Genomic DNA, 22,577 nt, shown 5'->3' with positions numbered 1-22,577 from the left:
CATGTACCTGGCCATTATATAAAAGAAAAGACAGTTCAGCAAAAATGCATATTAAAATATAAAAAAGTATTTATATCTATTCTATGAGGATATTTTGTGTGTGCTTAAAGCAGTGTTTTAATTTCAGGAATTAATATCTTGGTTTCTGATGATAGAAGCATGAGTGCAATGTGCCTTCACATTACCATCACAAAATCATTGTTACTGGAATGGCACAAGTAAAACCCAAGACTTACACACCTTAAATGCAAAGCTAGTTGCATTGTGATATGGCTAAACGGTTTCTGCGGACTCTAGAATTCTGGAAATGACTGATCAGAAGGTTTCTCAATATTTGCAATAAACTATTACACAATTTATATACAACTGTTAGCTGTATTGTCAGATAAAATGGCCATTCTGCAATGCAACAGTGTAATTGTTTGTAGACTGAAGCATAACTATAGCTTTTTTTGACTGTTTATATTAAAACTCAAAGAAAAAAAGACATAGATTGTAAGATGTTAATAAAAGTTATTAATTTTTTGGTATCATATTTCTCATTTTTTGATTTTTAACATTGAAACTGTTTACTTTGTGTTTGCCATTGCATTTGAAATTTAAACACACTTACAGTGTTAATCATTGCAAAAATTTAAATCATGTTTAAGATTTAACACAAATAATTATGTAAAATTCCAATGCCTATTATCTCCAGTTAAATGTCCTTGTCCTTATATTCAGTTTGGAAGATTAATTACTGGAAAAGAATATAAGATGGATAAAATTAAATGTATAGAACATATGCTGTACACTCATTGAACTCATACTAAAGTTATAAGCTTTTCAAGTGTGATTTTTAAAAATATTCAAATTATGTGGAGTTACAGTTAAGTGTTAAAATTTTAATTCAGGACCAATTGGTTCTGGCTTCTTCATCTGTTTTCCTATACACCTTCCACTCAATTCTATGTCTGTCACACACACACACACACACACACACACACACACAGTAAGAAATTATTTAACTGTTACAGCCCAATAAAGTTCATATCAGTTCCAGTCAAAAATATATGCATTTTTTGGAAAAGACATTTCTTTGCTAAAACAGTACATAAAATTTCACAATATAACATTTATAACTAGTGACAGTTGCCAAAAATGTTAGATGTCTGGTTGAAAAAATATCACAGATGACTCATTAGTAACCACCATGAGCAGGTTTCCACATTCACAGTGCTGCCCTTCAGCGGACCACCTCAAATTATCAATTACTACACTCGCAATACAAGTCATATATTCATTCTTCTATGCTTTATCACTCTTGTCAAGGATGACTAGTTGGCACCTCTGTAACTGGACGAGTAATAAGGGCCAGTTTATTGGAGGTATTCTGCTGACCCAGTGGTTCAAGTTCTGGACCTGGTCGAGACAGATCATAAACAAACCTGCGCAGCCTTCGGATTGCTATTAAGATGATCAGGGGGACAGGAGTCAGTACTGCCACGGCTACAGGCACCACTGTAAAAGAAATATTCATTGACTGAAAAAAATCTCATAGTTTTATAACTTTTCATTTTCTAGTTGCAGTGTGGAAAGGCATTTATGTTATAGAACCACTAGTCTAAAATATGCCACTTATATTTACACAACACCGCTCTTTAATAACACTGTCCAGACAAAGTTAAACCATATAAACTATGCCAAAAGACAATATTTATAAGAGAGACTTTTTGAAGTAATGTTGTACAAGGTGGCCACAATAAAACTGGTGCAAAAATAGTCTGTAAGTCTGAAATGAAAAAAAAAAAAATAGCTCTTAGATAATAAACTGGGGAACTGTTCTTGACAGAAAATATTGGAAACAGTCTTCTTTGATAATGAAGCAGTGCTGTTTGTCAAACTTTGAGACACATATAGCAGCTCTTTCACTGTGTGGTGGTTTGTACACATCTGACCCTTTAATATTTCCTACAATGAAAAATCAAACAAAGATAGGTAATGTGACCTCAGAGGTTGTCCTATCTTCACCAAACACATCATGAACTTGTGTCAAGTAAAGGTTTTGCTGTTATATTATGTTGTCACAAAATATTAAAAACATTTTTGGTTCAGTTTTATTTTGGTCACTCTGCACATAGTGATGAGTAAAAAGATATATTAATGCTGAGATCCAGTCACATGATCATACTGTACTCCCTAATTTATTTTTGTTTTGCTAGTGAATATGATTAAACACAGCCAGTTTCAACAAAGAGAAACACTGTTGTTCCCATACTCTTCTCCCATCTTTATACAATGGCTCTATGATATATGTAACAATATTTAATATTATTAAGAGTTAATATATCTATGCAGTACAGGATAAGAGTAAAAGGAATGGATTCACAATCTCTCAGTTCTGAATTAGTGGTTTTCTTCTACTGCAAGTAGGATTATTGTTTTCAATTTTATGAGACACTATATGTGTAGTGTACAATGGATTCCTATCTGCTGAAGTAGGTTAAGGTGAGTGCCAATTTATATATTTGTCTTCCTCCTGGAATACAAAGTATGGATGTCTGTAAATACAAATAGTTGTCATCTCACTGTGTGATGGTATTTATGTAATGTATTTCTCTGGCAATGTTCTGAAATAAGATAGATACCTGTAGTAAGGTCTGCTTCAGGTTGACCCAATGAGAATCTGAGCATGAAGATGGCAATGCCTGTATTTTGTACTCCAGTCTCAATTGCTATTGCTATTATGTCCTCTGATGGCTGTCGGAGAACTCTGGCAGCCAGAAATCCAGAGAAAAATCCTATCCAAGGAAGACCCATACCCGCCAACAGTATCTAAAATTGAGCAAATAATCAGTAATTGTGTTTTTACAGATTCACAGTAAGCATTAGATAATTCAAGCCAAATACAAGTATGCAGATAGATACATTAAAAAATTTGTTTTTATTTAGATGTCATAATGTTAGTGTGCAAATGTTGCACTATTTTGATTTAGAATCTTTCATATGACTGTGGGAATGGTATAAAACAGATTACCTTAATAACTTGTAAGGCCATGGGGTTGGATTATGGCACATTGATGCTGGCAATGAACATTGCAAACTATGTCTGGCACACAATGAGATAGAGATGTGGAATGGAAGATGGTGGCAGGGGGGGGGGGGGGGGGGGGAGAACGAGGAGGGTCCATAGTGTAGGAGATAGATTGGAGAAAGAGGGAGACTACAGATAAAACACTGTGGATGTATATTAAAGCAGTGAATGGGAAACATGATGACAGGGATCAAGATGGGCATGTGATAATGAGTTAGTGAAGATTGAGGCCAGGAGGATTGTGGGATTAAAGTACGTACAGTTACAACAATTCCCATCTTCATAATTCGGAGAAGTTGGTATTAGGGGAGGGTGGAGGATCCAGATGGCATGAACTTCCCTCAGAAAGTAAGATGATAGTAGCCTCAATGTACAAATTTACACCCTCTATTTATCATTTGCAATTTAACGGGTAAGATAATAATCAGTGTGATTTTACTACAGTTATATCAATATCAGTATTTTTATTGCTTTTACAGGCCTTGAACAAATTGCTCAAAATTAACTGATAAGACTGCTTTATTATAAGAAATCAAACAATAGAAAATCCAGGATGGATCGTAACAATATTCGAGAAGGAAAGTTGCTACTCACCATATAGCAGAGATGCTGAGTCGCCATAAGTACAATAAAAGATTCACACAATTACGGATTTCGGCCATTAAGGTCTTTGTCAACAATAGACACACATATACACACTGCAGTGCGGTTTCAGCTGCTAGAGACTGCAGACAGGTGTGCGAGTTGCGTTTGTGGGAGTGTGTGCGTGCGTGTGTGTATATGTGTCTATTGTTGACAAAGGCAATGGTCGAAAGCTATAATTGTGTGAATATTTTTGTTGTGCCTATGGCGAGTCAGCATCTCCACTATATGGTGAGTAGCAACTTTCCTTCTCTTAATATTGTTATTATAAGAAATTATAAAGATAATTTATCTATACATAAGGCATAATAAAAACTATTTTCTCATAGCCATACCACATTCATAACAATATTACACAATTTTTATGAAGACATAAAATAGCACTTACTTGCCAAGAAAATAGATGAAAAAGATAGTAGTTGGTAATGATTGCAAATATCACGATAAATATGATAAGCAATGCAGCAAAAGGTTTGAGAATCTTCACCATAAATTTTGAAACTTTTGGTAAAAATCTTTGTAGAAGTAGACCAATAAATAATGGAATTAGTAAACCAAATGCAATTGTCCCAATTCGTACATAAGGAATAGTGATCTGAGCCTGGGCAAATATTGTATGGCCAAGAGAAAAAATCCACAGAGGCATCATAGCTGAAACATAGACAACACAGTGTGAATATAACATTTTATACACAAATGCAGAAAAGTACATAAAATGTAGGATGTACTTTGCCTTCAAAGCATCCTGGAATTCTTTTAAGTCTGAATAGAATAGTCAGGGCAGTACACACAGTATTCAGCAAAATGTAACACTCTCCCAGTATAAAAGAACAGTAGCTTATAAAGATAACTTATCTACAGTGCATCTCAAGAAAACACTGACAAGCTTTATAGACAGATTCTTTATACATAAATAAATAAAAAATGCTTTCAACATTGCAGCATAGTCAGCAATCGTGATAATCTAATATTATCTAATCGATTGCAATCGAGGCTAATAGTTTCTTATATATTAAATAAAAAACGTCTAATAAACATGAGCTCTAAAATGCATACTTTAATAGCTATGACCACTTGTTCATTTTCGCTAGTTTGAAACAGATCTCTTCTAATGAACAAGTGCTCATAGCTCCTAAGGTATGCGCTATAGAGACCTTGTGCACTATACATTTTTTTCTTGTTTTGTGTAAAGAGCCTGTCTCTAAAGTTTGTGCAGTGGCTCATGGGAGTACCATAATCAACAAAAATTACAAGATGTTGTATGACGTTGGACCAATATTAACTTGTTGTTTGGCTGCTACCTACCTCAGCTCACATACAATGCAATGTGTACTGTTTTGCTTCATGTGTTGTTAACACCAAATGTCACATTTGTTTTCATACACAAAAGCAAATGACACACTAAACTTATTTCATAATATTCCTTTAGTGTTTCATACTCAAGTTTTTTTTTTCTTTGCTGTAGATATTATTTGACCATGAGTGGAAACTTTGGGAGCTGTCATGGGAAAGTGGTGAGATGCATTGTAGGAGCTGTAGTAAATGGTTTCACTGGAGGGAATGTAGTGAGGCGGACTCTATGGAGGTCACTGAGGCCCTCTTATGAAACTATAGAATATGTGGCAGAATTAGGTTAATCGAGGAGCAGGAAGGCAAAATCTGTGCCATTCAAGCACAGTTGAATCATGGTAGGACAGAGCTAGTGAGAATGAGAGAAGTTAGTAGTGAGGAGTGTGGTTGGGAACTGGTGATTCGTAGGAGTGCTATCAGGAGGAGAATGCAGACTGAGAGCTATGTTGTGTCTACCAGCAACAGGTTCCAGGTGCCACAGTTGAGGGGAGTGGAGCCTTAAGATAATTTAGGAATAGGATATGTACTGCAGACTCTGCCCATGAGCAGGAATGGCACATATATTATGAAAGAGTATACTGCCACCAGGCAGCAGTCATGGTAGAGGTGTCTGCCCTCAATTACAGGAGACATTAGGGCAGGAGTATCAAGTCACCAACATTTTCAAGCCAAATGCTGGGCTGGATCAGATGAATGAGGATTTAGGACTTTTGTGCATGGATTTCACAAAAGATGATCAGGTATCAGTAGTGGGTGGGTCAGAGAGGAGCTTATGTAGGGACAGGACAAACAACATAGCTGGTGACCTGAGGAAGATAGCTTCCCTAACTGGTGCCACCAATGTGAGCACAGTAGAGCTGTTCCTCTGATGTGATCAGCCTTGTCTTGGCAGTGCTGTACAGCGAGGTAATGTAGAGCTGGAAATGGCGCTAATGACTGCTGGCCGACACACACTGCGCTAATGTCAGTGGGAACTATCAGGAGATTGGGCTCTGTTAGGTATAGTCTGCATCTCACAGATTTGGGAAAGGGAGGTGGTGATCATTAGTAAGAGTATAGTGGGTGAATATGGAACCACACATGGCCAAATACCTGTTGTTGTGAACAGGAGAACTAGACCTTTTCTTTAGTATACAATCTTACAAGTGTCTCAAGCAGCTTATAGATTTTTGCACTGTGTATGCAGAAAATAGAATATGACACACTAGAGTGCACAAGCACCAAGGAAATTTGCTCAGAATTTTCTATTAGTCATCAAAATGTGCAGTCCATTAAAAATAAAGTACACCAGCTTGAAGTTGAATTACTGTCCTTAAACAGTATGATAGTATTCATTACATGAGCACCGGTGTACAGATGATGAATTGCAGCATACATCACTATCCTTATTTGAATGTGCAAGTTGCTATTACAGAATTACCTTATAGGGTGGGGGATCATGTATTTATATCACGGGTGGCACACACTATAAAGCTAGAGTAAATCTGTCCACAATTAACATAGATAAATATTTTGAATTGGCAGCCAGTGAACTAACAAAGTTAGACACCTATAAGAAGTTAATAATTCTGCATGTGTACTGCACACCTAGTGGTAATGTGGACACTTTTTCAACAAATTAACTGAAGTCCCGGAAAGACCCTGTCACCAAAACTAACACAATAATATTGAAAACATGAATATCAACTCAGGTGTTGAGGGTGCAATTAGCAATAATTTTACGAATATTTTGAGCACTTCTGATGTGGCACAAATAGTAAACACTGCTATGAGGGTATCAAAAAGTTCAGCTTTAATTTTAGACCATGTACTTATGTACATTGACAGGGAAAATTGTTAAGTATTTATAAGAGATCTTGACACTTAAGATCATTACTGTTAGATAATAATGCTAAAGACAGGTTTGATAAAACCTGCAAGAATGGAGAACTATAAAAGGATTTTGGTATGAACATATGATAAATACTTTTTCTAGGGAATTGGAAAATCAAACATGGATGAAATTCATATGGAAAACAAAGCTGATGCTAAGTTCTCTAAATTCTGCACATTGTTTAAATTAATCTTTGGGGAGGCACTTCCAAAATTAGTCATTTCAAGTGCAGCAACTAAGGAAAATAGATGGTCAACTGCAGGTATTAGAAAGTCCTCAGTGATATTTAAAGTTCTGAGTTCTTTGCAAGAGCACTATCACCAGTATTTAAAAAAATACAGGGGTGTACTTCTTCCTGAAAAAATCATTCACTGACAAAATAATGTATAATGCACAAAGTAAAAGTGAAGAAGTGTGATGTGGTGTAAAACAAAAAACTGGGAAAGGCAGACAAGTATAATAACACACAAATCAAAGATGGGCATAGGAAATAGAAAGCCCTATGGAATAATCAGATTTTGCAAATGATTATTTCTCTGCTATTGAGGAGCAGCTAGAGTAAAATCTTCCTACGACACACATAGCACCCACACTAACCTATGAATCAAGCAAAATGATGATGTTTCCCACAACAGAGCTTGAAGTCAGAGAGACAATAGAACAATTAAAAAGATAGGCATAGAAGATGTTCCCACCTCTGTTCTGAACACATGCGTAGATAGTATTCAATCACCATTACAAACATCATAAACAAGTCTTTAGTTCAGTTATTTTCCCAGAGTACCTACAGCATGCATGAGTGGTGGCCTTACTGAAGGAAGGTAATGTAGAAAGCATTGAAAACTACTGGCCAGTTTTCTATCATCTTCATTCTCAAAAATAATTGAATCAGTCATGAAAGAGAGATAATAAGTTATATGAGTGAACACACACTTTGGTTGCTGAAGTGGGAGAAGCACAATATTGGCCATTACAGAGTTTACAAAAGTGGTACTTAAAGCTCTTGATAGGGATGACTGTGTTACAGGCATTTTCTTAGACTTTTCCAAGACTTTTGACATTGTTAACCATAAAATAATACTAAGCAAGTTACAAGCACTACCTTAAGAGGAACAGTGAATGAGTGGTTCCAGTCTCACTTGGAAAACAGAGTGCAAAAGGTGGAAATAGTTCACTTGTCTGCTGCTGATAAATTTTTAGTAAAACAACTGTCAGACAAGAAACACACAAAAAAGAGATATTCCTCAGGATAGTGTATGGAGTGCAATTCTATTCTTAATATACATCAATGACTTTCCAAACACTGGAAAAAAGTTGAAAGTGAAGAAGCTATTCTGTTTCCTGATAACAGCAACATCATGGTCAACTGATGGAACACCAGAACTCCTGTTAGATAAAGTAAATGAAACCATTAATATTGTTTACAGTTGGGCAGTATGTAATAAATTGTTTCAGGTCTTTATTAGTCACAGAATAGGCCTTACTTTGATATACAATAACAATCACTACATTAATTACTGTTCACATTGCATGCATAAATAATTTTTCCTATATTAACCTGTCGTATGGAACTGCAATCATACTCCTAAAACTCAATTTCTCCACCACTCATATTCAAGAATTCTCCTAAACTGTGAAATGGATTGTTTATTAACTATTTACACAACCTGCTTTTCAAATTGTAGAAAGGTGTATTGATTGCAGAATGTGGCAATCTGTTAAAAAATTTAAACAGTTCATTTTGTGACAGTGGCCTGTTTTATCAGCCCCTGCCTAGGAATGTCAATACATGTCTTGTTTCTGGTGTCAAACTTTGCTATGATGTTTTCCATATATATGAATGATGCATAGATATGAAGATTTGTCACTGTCATTCTTTTGGTCTTAATGAATAAAGGGCAGCAGTGTTCCCTAGGACCAACTTTACACATTATTCATAGCACCTTTTTCTGAATCAGTAATACATCACTGATGTGACTTGACTAAAACAGTCCAAAGTAAGCTATCCTCAGAAATTCATTTCTTACTAAATCGGGTAATTTTCATAAGAGGTAGGACACCCTTGATATCTTGTTGCAGACGTGATTAATATGGGGTTGCCAGTTTAGTTTGGAATCAATATGTATTACAAGGATTTTTACAGATTTTGCTCCTACATCTTTAATTAGTCCCGGCAGGAGGTGTTGAGTTTTCTCAGCATTGCACAGTAGTTTATTAGATGAGGACCAGTTTAGCATTAAGGAGAGAGTATCCCGTGATTTCTGGCATAACCCCAACATATCTTGATCTGTGGTGATTGGAGTTGTGTCATCCACATAACAGATAATTGACCGAAACCCAACATAATGTGGCAAATCATTGATCACTGTGATGAAGAAGAACAGTCCAAGGACAGAGCCCTGAGGAACACCAAATGTGACTTTCTTCAATGAAGAATGCCTATTTTGAACTGATACATACTGTCTCCTGTTATTTAGATAAAAATTAATTATTTTCATTGCTGCATTATTTATTCCATAATACTGTAGTTTGGCTAATAAGTTGTCATAGGGGATACTGTCAAAAGCCTTACTCAAATTGCAGAGTTCAAGAGAGACTGCATTCTTATTTTCAAATGCAGTTAATGTCTGATTAATAATTTCGAGGACTGCAGAACTGGTAATTTTTTTCTTGTCGAAAACCATGCTGTCTACTACAAAGAAAGTTACTTCTTTAAAAGTACACTACTGGCCATTAAAATTGCTACAACAAGAAGCAATGCAGATGATAAACAGGTATTCATTGGACAAATATATTATACTAGAACTGACATATGATTACATTTTCATGTAATTTGGGTCCATAGATCCTGAGAAATCAGTACCCAGAACAACCACCTCTGACCATAATAACGGCCTTGATATGCATGAGCATTAAGTCAAACAGAGCTCGGATGGCGTGTACAGGTACAGCTGCCCATGCAGCTTCAACATGATACCACAGTTCATCAAGAGTAGTGACTGGCGTATTCTGACGAGCCAGTTGCTCGGCCACCATTCACCACACGTTTTCAATTGGTGAGATATCTGGAGAATGTGCTGGCCAGGGCAGCAGTCGAACATTTTCTGTATCCAGAAATGCCCTACAGGACCTGCGACATGCAGTCGTGCATTATCCTGCTGAAATGTAGTGTTTCGCAGGGATCGAATTAAGGGTAGAGCCACGGGTCATAACACATCTGAAATGTAACGTCCACTGTTCAAAGTGCCGTCAATGCAAACAAGAGGTGACCGAGACGTGTAATCAATGGCACCCCATACCATCATGCCGGGTGACATGCCAGTAGGGCGTTGACGAACACACACTTCCAATGTGCGTTCATCATGATGATGCCAAACATGGATGCAACCATCATGATGCTGTAAACAAAACCTGGATTCGTACGAAAAAATGACGTTTTGCCATTCGTGCACGCAAGTTCGTTGTTGAGTACACCACTGCAGGCGCTCCTGTCTGTGATGTAGCATCATAGGTAACTGCAGCCATGGTCTCTGAGCTGATAGTCCATGCTGCTGCAAACGTCGTCGAATGTTCGTGCAGATGGTTGTTGTCTTGCAAATGTCCCCATCTGATGACTCAGGGATCGAGACGTGGCTGCACGATCCATTACAGCCATGCGGATAAGATTCCTGTCATCTCGACTGCTAGTGATACGAGGCTGTTGGGATCCAGCACAGCATTCCGTATTACCCTCCTGAACCCACCGATTCCGTATTCTGCTAATAGGTATTGGATCTCGACCAATGTGAGCAACAATGTCGCGATACGATAAACCGCAATCATGATAGACTACAATCCGACCTTTATCAAAGTCGGAAACATGATGGTACGCATTTCTCCCCCTTACACGAGGCATCACAACAACATTTCACCAGGTAACGCCGATCAACTGTGTATGAGAAATCGGTTGGAAACTTTCCTCATGTCAGCACGTTGCAGGTGTTGCCACCAGCGCCAACCTTGTGTGAATGCTCTGAAAAGGTAATCATTTGCACATCACAGCATCTTCTTCCTGGCAGTTAAATTTCGCATCTGTAGCATGTCATCTTCATGGTGTAGCAATTTTAATGGCCAGTAGTGTAGTTACTAGGCTGCATGTGAAAAACAGCTTCAGATACTTTGGAAAATACTCTAACAATGGACTTGGGCCTGTAGTTCTCAGCAAGATGACTTTCCCCTTCTTTATACAGATACAAGTTTTGAAATGTTGAGTTTGTCAGGGAAAACTCCAAATTCTAGACATTATTCATAAGAAGAGCAGATGGTTTGCAAATAAGGTGTATTGTCCTTTTTATTTTGTAATTAGACAGCCAGTAACAGTCCATGCTTTTTAAGTCAGAAAATTTTTAAACAGCATTAACTATATCTAGGGGTGTGACAAGGTCCCAATGGAATTCATATCTTGTAGGTAGCTGATTAGTAAATATATCAGTTGCTGATGTGTCTGACTGGTTAATTGTAGGTCGTAATTCATTTACTGTAGTTGTAAAATGTTTATTGAGCTCTTGTGACTCTAGTAGAACATCTCCCAGGCAGCCTCACATTTGTTTGGAGCTCCTTCTAGGTAATTTTGAGAAGTAATTTGTTTGGCAAGTTTAATTTTAGCTTTTAATGTTTTTCTACATTTCAGGTAAGCTATATAAGAAATGTCATAGTGCTCTGTGCCATATTTCCAATTACTTTTATACATCTTGTACAGTGAAAGCACCTATTCCCTGACACCAGCAAGGTCATCAGAGTACCATTTAAAATGTTTACATTTTCTGTTTCATTCAGAACTGTCTCTTTTCAGTGGTGTAGAAGAGCACCATAAATCAATATATGTCTTAAAGAAATTATTGAAGAGAGTTTCAGCAGCTGATTTATTGACATCATATTTGTAAAAAAATGTCCCAGTTTGCATTTCTAAGGTAATCTGTGAATAACTTAACTAATCCCTCTTTCTGACCTCTAATCCATGTCATACTTGGCTTCTTATCTACAGTCACATAATCATTAGCTAACTGTGTGTAGTGGTACCTGAGGAATAGTGGATCATGATCTGAAAACCATCCATCTGCTGTGGTAACAGTGTATAGGTCTCTTGAAAAATTAACTATAATATTGCTCAAACAGGCATTCCCATGTGTTGGGCTATTGTTAGTACAATATAAATGTAATGATCGAGTACATTCAAAAATGTTTTTGTGTTGGACTCATCTGAGCTGGGCAAATTGATGTTGAAATTACCACATTCTGCAACATTTTTCTCAAGTTTTAAAATTCTTCACACCATTTGTTCAAATTTCTCAAAAAATAAATTAACATCCCATTTGGAAATCTATACAAACTGACAGTTATCATATTCTGATTTATCAGTCTAACAACTAAATTCTCCAATTAACTCAGAGGAATATGAGCTTACATCTATTTTAGAAAATTTTATGTATTGTCTGATAAATATTGCAACACCCTCATTTTTTTCTCCTGTTCCTGTACACAATAGCTGCCAGAACGTACTCATTACGTATGAAAAAAATCTGCTTGTTTTTCTGTAAGCCAATGTTCGGACACACGCAGTACATCACATTTTGAACATAAAGAGAACAAACAGTATGCACTCCAGCACAAAGAGAGGAAATGATGCTGTCACATTAAGCAGATGATAAATCTATAGATAATGCATGAAATACAAAGTTTGTGGAATGAACACAAAAAGATACTAACAAAAAGAGTCATCAGCATGTTACACTGTTGGAGTGTTAGCACCAAGGTGTAACAGCTAGTGTTGTGGTGACATACTATGCCTATTTACACTCAGTTCTTAGCTATGGGATTCTTTTCTGGGCATCGAAGGCACAAAACATGGTCGCTGTTTGTAAAGTGCTGAAAAGGGCCATAAGACTAATAACTCGAAGTAATAGTTGGGCTCCTTGTAAAGAGCTATTTAAGAAATTGGGCATCCTTGCTGCACCAAGTGAGTATATGTCATGTCATGAAAAAATTAGTAAATACTTTTATAATCTTATACATAATCCTGGAACAAGAACCAGTTGAGAATTTCATTTACCTAGGAAAAACAATCAAAAAATTCAAAATGGCATTCTATATATAAGGTAAAATTGTACAATAAATTGCCAAAGGAAAGGAAAAAGATTACTAAAATACATCAGTTTAAGGAGGCAGCTAGCTAGAATGGTTTTCATAAGTAATGCAAATTACACAGTTAAAGATTATGTGACTTGCTGTAGTTGGTAGTAATGAAAGGATAACTACAACCCTTGTCACATTTCAATACGTGATCATAGTTTACTGCTTTCACTAGGTAATCATGTGTAAAGATGTAAAATGCATGACAGTAATCTCTTCTGACTCTGTTTCTCATGTTGACTGAGGAACATTGTTGAATGTGGCAAGAATGGAGTCAGGAGATGGTGCAAGAGGCACAGCAGCAGCTTCACAATCTCAGGAGTCATCAGCAGGTAGCCTTTAGTGTGTATGGCAATGAACAATCAAACAATGTTTTATATCACAAGGGACAAGAAGCAAATTGTGTGTAAATCAAGAAATATTACACATATAGACATACTGAACAAGGCACTGCAGTTGTTAAGACACTAACCCTATATTGAGGAGGATGGATTTCAATATGGCCATTGGGATTTGGATTTTCATAGATCACTAAGGCAAATGCCAGGGTGGTTCCTTAATCAAGACCATGGTCAACCATATGTCTTACCCTCATGGAGTACTTGTCCCATACTCAAAGCATTTTATGTATGCTGTGTGTTGTGTAGTTTGATGCACTGATTTGCATTGTATTACCTTGACAAATCTTGTATCAATGTGAGATGATCCTTGTATGAATAAAGATAAATAATTAAACTAGTGCTGTCTGTTAATGAAGACAGGTTAGCCATTAGTCAGAGAATTTTGTCGATGCTGGCCAAATACCTCTCAGTTGTATTCTGTTTGTGCCCATCACCCACCTCCCAAATGTCTTCAAAATGGTTCAAATGGCTCTGAGCACTATGGGACTCAACTGCTGTGGTCATAAGTCCCCTAGAACTTAGAACTACTTAAACCTAACTAACCTAAGGACAGCACACAACACCCAGCCATCACGAGGCAGAGAAAATCCCTGACCCCGCCGGGAATCGAACCCGGGAACCCGGGCGTGGGAAGCGAGAACGCTACCGCACGACCACGAGATGCGGGCTCCCAAATGTCTTCAAGCAATACACAAATAGTAGCTATTTTTCAGTTCCTGTAAGCCTACTGTAGTATACGAAGAAGTATAATGTCAAATATACAGTATAAAAATGCTGACGTTATGTCACACACTACAGTATCATGTATTTTCTGATATTTATAGACATGATTTGCCTCACTAAGACAGTCATTTAACTATTTTGTGATATCACTAACGAATTTATTAATTATGGAGGGAATCTTTTACTATCTAATAATTTTAGTAAGTTATGAGTTTCATCCAAACATTTTGAAATGTATACTTCTCACTCCATAAGCCCCCAACACAAAAGGAGTGCCTTCAGAAATGTGGAACTTATCAAATTATACATCAATTGGCAGAAGCACCCACTGCTGGCTACTTTTGTAATATATACTAACAACCAATTACAGAGTTAATGTTAAACTACTCAAATACATAGGCAGTATCTGTGCATGCATGTGTGCTTACATTCACATATGAGAGAGAGACAGGGGAGGTGGCTATTATTCATTATAAACATTTTCTCTGGTGTTTCAGTAGGCAATTCTGTTTATACAATGTGTGGCTGAGCTGCTCCTTTCCCACTTCCTTGGCCTGACCTATTCCTCTCCGGTCTTTTCTAACTTTTCCATTCCCTGCTGAGATCTTTTATTCCCATTTGCCCTACATTTCTCACTCTCTCATGCTCCATCTCTGCAGTTTTTGATTATTACTTCTTTTAGTCCTCATTTTGGTACTGCCACTACAATCTCCCCCTCCCCCATACATGCGCATGCACACACACATCGACCCAGTAAACACTCAAGCAAATAGTGTCACTATTGTCATGTGTAACGTGTACATGGTTGTTTTTGAGTGTGTACTTAACTGGAAAAAGAGATAGTAAAAATATTATGTGCTTTTAAGTACACTTAAGTGCCATTTATCAATCAGCTGTAAAATATTGGTTGCAAATCTATATGATTTTTATTTTTGTATCTGTCCTGGAATTTTTATTACCATGCTGCAACACTAAACAATATTATACCATTGCAAATAAGGTGACAATCAAAATTGGCACTAACCTATTGCCAGTTATGAAATAATAACTTAAATATACCAAAAGGAGATTATTATAATGAACTTAAAAGAACGATGCATACCAAACGCTGCAAATGTGCTTATAGTTGTCATTGTTATGCTGAGATTTATATTTCCATCAAGGGCATAGGTCCATATATTTGATGCTCCACCTGCTGGGCTCGTTCCAGTAAAGAAAAGGCCTAGCTGCATAGCAGCAGATGATGGAAACAAAATAAGGCCCAGAACATATGATATCTGCGATAAAAAAAAGATTCGATTATTGAAACTATAATACTGTTAATTAGCAGATATTTCAGAAGTGAGCCACAGCTCTGAAAATCACTACTTTACAAATGAATAAACATTTGAGGTTCGTTATATTACTGCTTGATTACTGTCTGTTTTATTAAAATTGTACATTATAAGGAACCATTTGATCAATGTGTAGTGGAGTACTACAAAAATGAAGGAAAATAACTAACACTTTAATGGTTAACATGTTGATAAAAATACAAGCATGTAAATAAGAAAACTATTTATGGAACAAGAGAGAGAGTAGGCAAAAAGTATATGCAATTAATCTTCATGAGGATAAAGTGAAATGTAGGAAATCGCTTGCAGAAATGAAAGGTTTATTCAAATGCCTTGACCTAGATCGCAACATCTTTAAAAATGTCTTCCTCAGGGGATCAATAGTTACAGCTGCAATAGTTAACATTGCACATGTATTGAAATACAGGTATACAGAAAAAATTAAAAAAAACTCACTACCAAACATCAAACTGTTTGCACTTACTATATATATATATATATATATATATATATATATATATATATATATATATATATATATATATATGATGAGACTTACCAAACAAAAGCGCTGGCAGGTCGATAGACACACAAACAAACACAAATATACACACAAAATTCAAGCTTTCGCAACAAACTGTTGCCTCATCAGGAAAGAGGGAAGGAGAGGGAAAGACGAAAGGATGTGGGTTTTAAGGGAGAGGGTAAGGAGTCATTCCAATCCCGGGAGCGGAAAGACTTACCTTAGGGGGAAAAAAGGACAGGTATACACTCGCACACACACACATATCCATCCACACATACAGACACAAGCAGACATATATTTTTTCCACGTGGAATGTTTCCCTCTTGAGACTGTACCTGCAGGACACCAGTGAAAGATAAAATTTACCTCCATAATAGTCGAATCATACAAATCATGATGGTCATCACTAGACAGTACTTAACAAATGTAAGCAGTGAACTGACATCATGCAGATGTCTCTTAGATTGAAGAAAGTGTCAACCAAGAGATGGCACTACTTGTATGTATGGGATATGTGCTCAAAAGCGAGTGAAAAAAAACTGGATTAAAATTTTAAAACTGTAGCCTAGAAAAAAGGGATTCAGTGACCATATAACAAAATGAAGACTCAACACATCACATTTTATTATATAATTGTCTGGATTAAAATATATATATATACAATGAATCATGTAAATTGTAAAATAACTTAACATACACTCTAGAAAAAAAAGAAAAGAAAGAAAAATAGATGACCTAGGAAGGAAATATCCAAATGGGATGGAAATCAGTAGATGTGTTGTACATGTACAGGCAAACAAAGTATTACAATTTCAGAAAAGTTAGATGATTTTTTCAAGAGAAAGAACTTCACGAATTAAGCAAGTCAGTGAATTGCTGGCCAGTCACTGGGCCTTATGCAAGCAGGTTTTTCGCATGGCATTGACTGACCGACCTGGTGGATATCCTTCTGATGGATATCATGCAAAGTTCTGTTCAATTGGCACGTTAGATCATCAGTGTCCTGTGCTGGAGGGTCCTAATCCATAATGCTCCAAATGTTCTCAGGTGGATAGAGATCCGTATACTTTGTTGACCATGGAAGGGTTTGGTATAACCATGAAGACAAGCAGTAGCAACTCTCACTGTGTGCAGATTGACATTATCTTGCTGAAGTGTAAGCCCTGAGTGGTTTGCCAAGAAGCACAATGAAACAGAGTGTAGAATATAGTTGAAGTGCCGCTGCGCTGTAAGGGTGCTGCTGCAGATGACAACCAAAGGGGTCCTGCTATAAAATGAAATGCCATCCCAGACCATCACTCCCAATTGTCGAGCCATATGGTGAGCAACAGTCAGGTTAGTATCCTACTACTGTCTGAGGCATCTCCAGACATGTCTTCGTTGGTCATCAGAGATCAGTTCAAAGTGGGACCCATCATTGAAGACAATTCTACTGCAACCAGTGAGATTCCAGATCAAATGTGCCCAAAACCACTGCAAATGGGCTTGTTGGTGTACAGAGGTTAAAACTAGTCAGCACTTGGGGTGGCATGAGCATAGATTTCATGCTGTGAGTCACCTATTAGTGGTTCTTGTGATCACTGAAGCTCCAGTTGCATATCAGATCAATGCTAATGATGAATCTGGGGCTATGAGTGCCTCTCTGATGATTGCTTGGTCCTCATGTTCTGTCCTCTCTCTAGGTCGACCACTTCCTCCTTGACACTGTGTTCAGCCGTATTTCACTTACTCTTGTCAACATCACTGAACAGAGGCATTAATTCTATTTGAATGTCTAGCAATTCACTGATTACTCCAACCGGCTTCTTTGAGACCAACTACACGTCCTCTCTCAAATGCTGACGTGTGTATATTGTTCACATGCCTGTCTGTGAGGCATAGTTACTGTCCAACTGAGCGCACAGAATGAAATTTGCAAAGACTTTACACCCTGTTATCAACATGTCCCCTGTTTACTATCCTTGCCAGCTGCACAGCGAAACTGCACAGCTATGTCACACATTCATCCATCACCTGCCGAAGTTTCCAATTTTGCATTTCCTTTGATACCTGGATGAATATCAATTGGTGACCATGTGACGAGTTTGCATAACTCCTTCACAGTGCTTTTTTTTGTCTTACAATGTACATCATTTGTGAGTGAAAGCACAGAGGATGTGGGAAGGGGAGAGGGGTGGGGAGGGTGTGTGTGTGTGGGGGGGGGGGGGGGGGAGAGCAAGTCAAGTATTAAGAACAATTATTATAAAAATAAAATAAAAGTGTGAATAAAAATTATAGAATTCAATAATCTGTGGTTTGTACTGAAGACCAAAAGGTAATCTTATATACAGAAAGAATAAGTAAACATCTAAACTGAACCATTTACATTACCAAAGTATTACTGGAGGTAGTAATAGTACTAGGGAAGTAGGTAGAGAGGAAAATAACATTTCCTTTATCACCTGTATGACTCAAAGAGCCTCTGTTAAGTTGTCAAAAATAAGGGCCTAAAATTACTTAAGGAATTTCTATTTTCAAATTGTACCTATTCATTTGAAATACAGCCATCTTCATAAGTAAGAAGCTTAAAAATTTCTAAGTCTTCCTACAAATCTTGTCTGTAGCTTTTAATTTCCTTATGCAAGAGCTCTTAATCCACTAGCTTCCATGGCACATAATGGATAAAAAGCAGGTGTTTGGCAAAAGTTGAGTGGTACACATTTCCACCTCCCTTCCCTAGCTGATGTTCTTTGTAATTATTTTAAACATCGCCCTGTCTATCTTGTATAATAATTAGGAGAGTTCCCCCCCCCCCCCAATCCCATGGGATTGCTAGTGGTATAGTGGTATAGTGGTATAGTGTCCCATTCTTCCGCCTAATGAGGAAATGACAAAACATATTTATGGATTCAAAAATTTAAAAAGGTTTTTAAAATAAATGCAGAAATGATTACAAATATACAGAGTGCTTTTTCTTGGTTCAAAACTTAAAAAGGAAATAAAAGGTCTGACAGGTAAAGATGAAAAGACAAAAATAATCATCAAAAATGTTAAAATGAAAATGAAATACCAATGTTCATTAAAAAGAAGTACTGCACTTTCACTAAAAAGCTGAAGGATGTGTGCTGGCGAGGAAGCTGTGGGAGATTTAATGTTTGAATGATAGTTGGGATAAATTTGTAAGCCATTGGGTGTCCAGGCATCGTAGGGTTGGATGTCAGACATCACAGTCTGGGCAGACTGGAAAACAGGATAGGCGGTGAAGTGTGATGGAACGAACATGAGACTTTGATGCTGGGCACACTACAAGTGTGTCTGAACACACCCCGGCACCAAACACTCCTAACAATACACCTCTGCAGCTGACAACCCATGTATGTGCCAATGTTAGCACCACAGTATTGGCAATTATGACAGAAGTGGGTTTATGACATTCAGCACTTTCTTCATCATGCCGATGGTAGGGCTTGAATCTGTTGTCTTCCAGGTGAACAGCACCTGTACTGTGGGATGGAGGTAAACTGGCAGCAGCTCTGTTATGCTCTGGGGAACATTCAGGTGGGCATCTGTGGGTTCAACAGAGCTCATGCAAGGCACAATGATGGCCAAGGAGTATCATGCACTGGTTGCAGACCATGTACACCCATTCATGGTGTGTCACCACTGTTATCTGTGCTAAATGTGAACACACCAGCTATAATGTTCTGGCTGGTCAGCGTAGTAGATGGGTGTAATTCCCAAGTTCAGCATATTGGTTGTTTTAGTCTGTTTTGAGCCTTCTGTTAGATGGTTAGTACTTCAGGTTTCGACATTAGTTGCCAGTCAAGGGCCAGTCCAAGATATTTTAGTGTATTAGTGAACTAAATTGGTTGATAGTAAATGGTAAAGTAGAAATCCTGGAGACAGAAGGTGCAGATGGTTTGTTCTATAATTATTGTCTGTGTTTTGGAGGGGTTGAATCTAAAGGAGCCATTGGTTACACCAAGAGGTAAACTAACTGAGATGGATTTTGAGGGATTGTTTGGATTTCTGGAGTGTAGAATAAAGGGTGAGCAAAGTGGCATCATCAACATACTGAAGGAGGTAGACTGGTAAGGGTGGATTGGGCATATCAGCAATGTAGAGGAGATAAAGGAGAGGAGAGAGCCTGAGGGCACTCCTGCACAGATGAAAGGTACAGGAATTTGTATTGCTAATAGTGACAAAGGACAGGTAATTAGACAGAAGGGATGCAATAAAGCAGACATATTAATTGGAAGCGCATATGGCTTGAGTTTGCCAAGGAGACTGGATTGCCATGCATGGTTGTAAGCTTTCTGCAGGTCATGGGGCACAAAAATTGTGGATTTACAAGAGTTGAGCTGGTGGTATAGGAAATGGGTGAGATGCAGGAGCAAGTCATCAGAAGAGAAATTGGGATGGAAGCTACACTGGTTAATGGGAACATGGTGGTGTTGGTTCAGGTGTTGATGGATGCTTTGGGAGAGAATGGATTTGAAGACCTTGATAAACACTGAGGTGAGGCAGATAGGATGGTAGGAGGAGGTATCAGTAGGTAGTTTGTATGGTATGCTTTCCAGTACTTGGAAGAGTTAATGGGGACTGCACTGTTGAGTCTGGTGTACGTCTGGTGCCAGTTCCAGCATTTTCTTGCATTTAGGAAGAGTAGGATGTTGGGGGTTTTCTTTAATAGAGAATAGTAACCTGTGGAGAGAATAGTGATGCAAAGAGTTGCAAGGACAACTAGAAATGAGAGGGAGCATTCTTCAAGGTGTCGATAGGTAATGCTGTCATGACCAGGGAAGTGTGTATTTGTGGAGTACTTGTATTATGTCATGTGCTGTGTGACTGGTGTATTTAATTCTGTTTGTGATATGTTGTCCAATTACTGGAAGCTGGGAGTCAGGGATGGGACAGTGGTGTTTGTGCCACTGTGAATGGTAGGGAACAGTGGTATGGAGAATATGTCAAAGAGACAGAGTGCTGTTACTTTTCGAATGGATGCAGTGTCGGATGGGGACTATGTCACTTTGCAGGGAGTCAGTAATCTGACGTCACCACTGGAGTACTGCTACAGATGTTGACCTCAGTGGCAATAATATAGGTGGAAAAGGTGTGGTCTATGTGAGTGAGGAAGTTGTAGGTGATAGGGTGTAGATAGTGGAATCGGTAATTGTTAGGGTTCGGAAAAAGGAGGGTAAGGATAAGGTGTGAGGTGGGAGTGTTGATAAGGGTGGTGGTCCAACAGGGGAGTTCTTGTGGTGTCCAATTGCAGCTCTGCCTCTGGCCCTTGGAAGGGGTTATCTTGTGTAGAAGGATACAGGGAGAAGTCTGGATGGTGTGATAGGGTAAAGCTATGGACATTGTGTTGGGACAGGTTATGCTTAAAGGATGTTTATTAATGGGTGGGGAGTGGATGTTATGGAACAGGATCTTGTAATGTTGTCACCTCATTGTATGAGATAAGAGCAGTTTGTGTGGATGTGGGCTACAGGAGGTTTAGACAAGAGCGTCAAGGCAGATGAAGATAACCTGGTTGTGGGACTAGGTAATTTGGGTGTTGAGACAGAAGATGGATGAGCAAGAGAGATTTGTTGGAGAGTGTGTGAACATTGGAATGAACGGATGTTTCAGAGGATGATTGTCATGGATTTGATAATGTTTCAGCAGTGGGAGTTGGCCAGAGGGAATTGTTGGGGTGGATGGGGGCATCAGTGGGAAGGATTGGGACAGTCAGTTCAGGATTGGTAGTTGCAGCTTAGCTTTGCATTTCACAGAAGAGGTGGGGTGAGCAAGCAAGGTTAGGGCACTGTTTAACAAAATGGGACGTTTGCATTGTTGGCAGGTGGGTGGGATTTTAGAATTTGCAGTGAAGTGACTATTGTGATGGAGCCATTTCGGGTGACAGTAGGACTGAGGATTAGATTTGGAAGGTTCAACATTGTGGCAGTGGTGGTATATCAGGGCTCCCTCTTTATGGAGAAGGTTTATGTTGTAAGCAGATTCAGAGAAAACACGGACAAGGCAAGTTGGGCCAAGGTCATTATTAATCTGAAATCTGGGTAATCATTCAGTTCAAATGCTATTTCCTTACCTGTGATCTCAAGGTCAACTTTGGTGATCAGTGGTCATTTGGCCAAGGATGTGCTGGTGAGCGGTGTAAAGGAGCCTTTGGGACCAAGGGTAAAAGAGGTATTTTGGAGAGAAGATGTGTGAAACTTGGGGTTCAAGGACTTTTCTTGGTATGATTGTGGATCATTGATTGGTATAGTTGTGGAGGCTTGGTAGCTATTTGATTTTGAGGGTGAGGCGTTTGGTTGGGAGGAATTTTGAATCCAGGTTGTAGAGGACAAAGATGTGAAGGACAAGGGAGGATGTTGGAGGGGAAGGAGTTATATCTACGTGAAGAGCCCGGTTAGGTTCAGTTTGCAGTATTTTAGGTTTGGGAGAGGAGGAGGAGATGCTGGTGTCTCGGCATTTTGTTAGTTTTTTAATGGCTGTTGGAGAG

General features: G+C 38.1%; 1 protein-coding gene across 1 annotated transcript in view; it reads right to left on the bottom strand.

Moving 5' to 3' along the window:
• Nucleotides 1-428: 428 nt before the first annotated feature.
• LOC126250508 (ileal sodium/bile acid cotransporter-like) overlaps nucleotides 429-22,577 on the bottom strand; it is a 209,181-nt gene continuing 187,032 nt past the window's right edge. The window contains exons 4-7 of the mRNA XM_049951565.1: nucleotides 15,333-15,507; nucleotides 4,104-4,366; nucleotides 2,628-2,814; nucleotides 429-1,500 (exon numbers count right to left, since the gene is read on the bottom strand). Coding sequence (XP_049807522.1) covers nucleotides 1,307-1,500; nucleotides 2,628-2,814; nucleotides 4,104-4,366; nucleotides 15,333-15,507 — 819 coding nt within the window. The 3' untranslated portion in view covers nucleotides 429-1,306. The remainder of the gene's footprint in view (nucleotides 1,501-2,627; nucleotides 2,815-4,103; nucleotides 4,367-15,332; nucleotides 15,508-22,577) is intronic.

The sequence above is a fragment of the Schistocerca nitens genome, chromosome 1, assembly GCF_023898315.1.
Source record: "Schistocerca nitens isolate TAMUIC-IGC-003100 chromosome 1, iqSchNite1.1, whole genome shotgun sequence".
NCBI lineage: Eukaryota > Metazoa > Arthropoda > Insecta > Orthoptera > Acrididae > Schistocerca > Schistocerca nitens.
The sequence above is the reverse complement of the archived record's forward strand: the minus strand, read 5'-3'. Positions and strand labels throughout refer to the sequence as shown.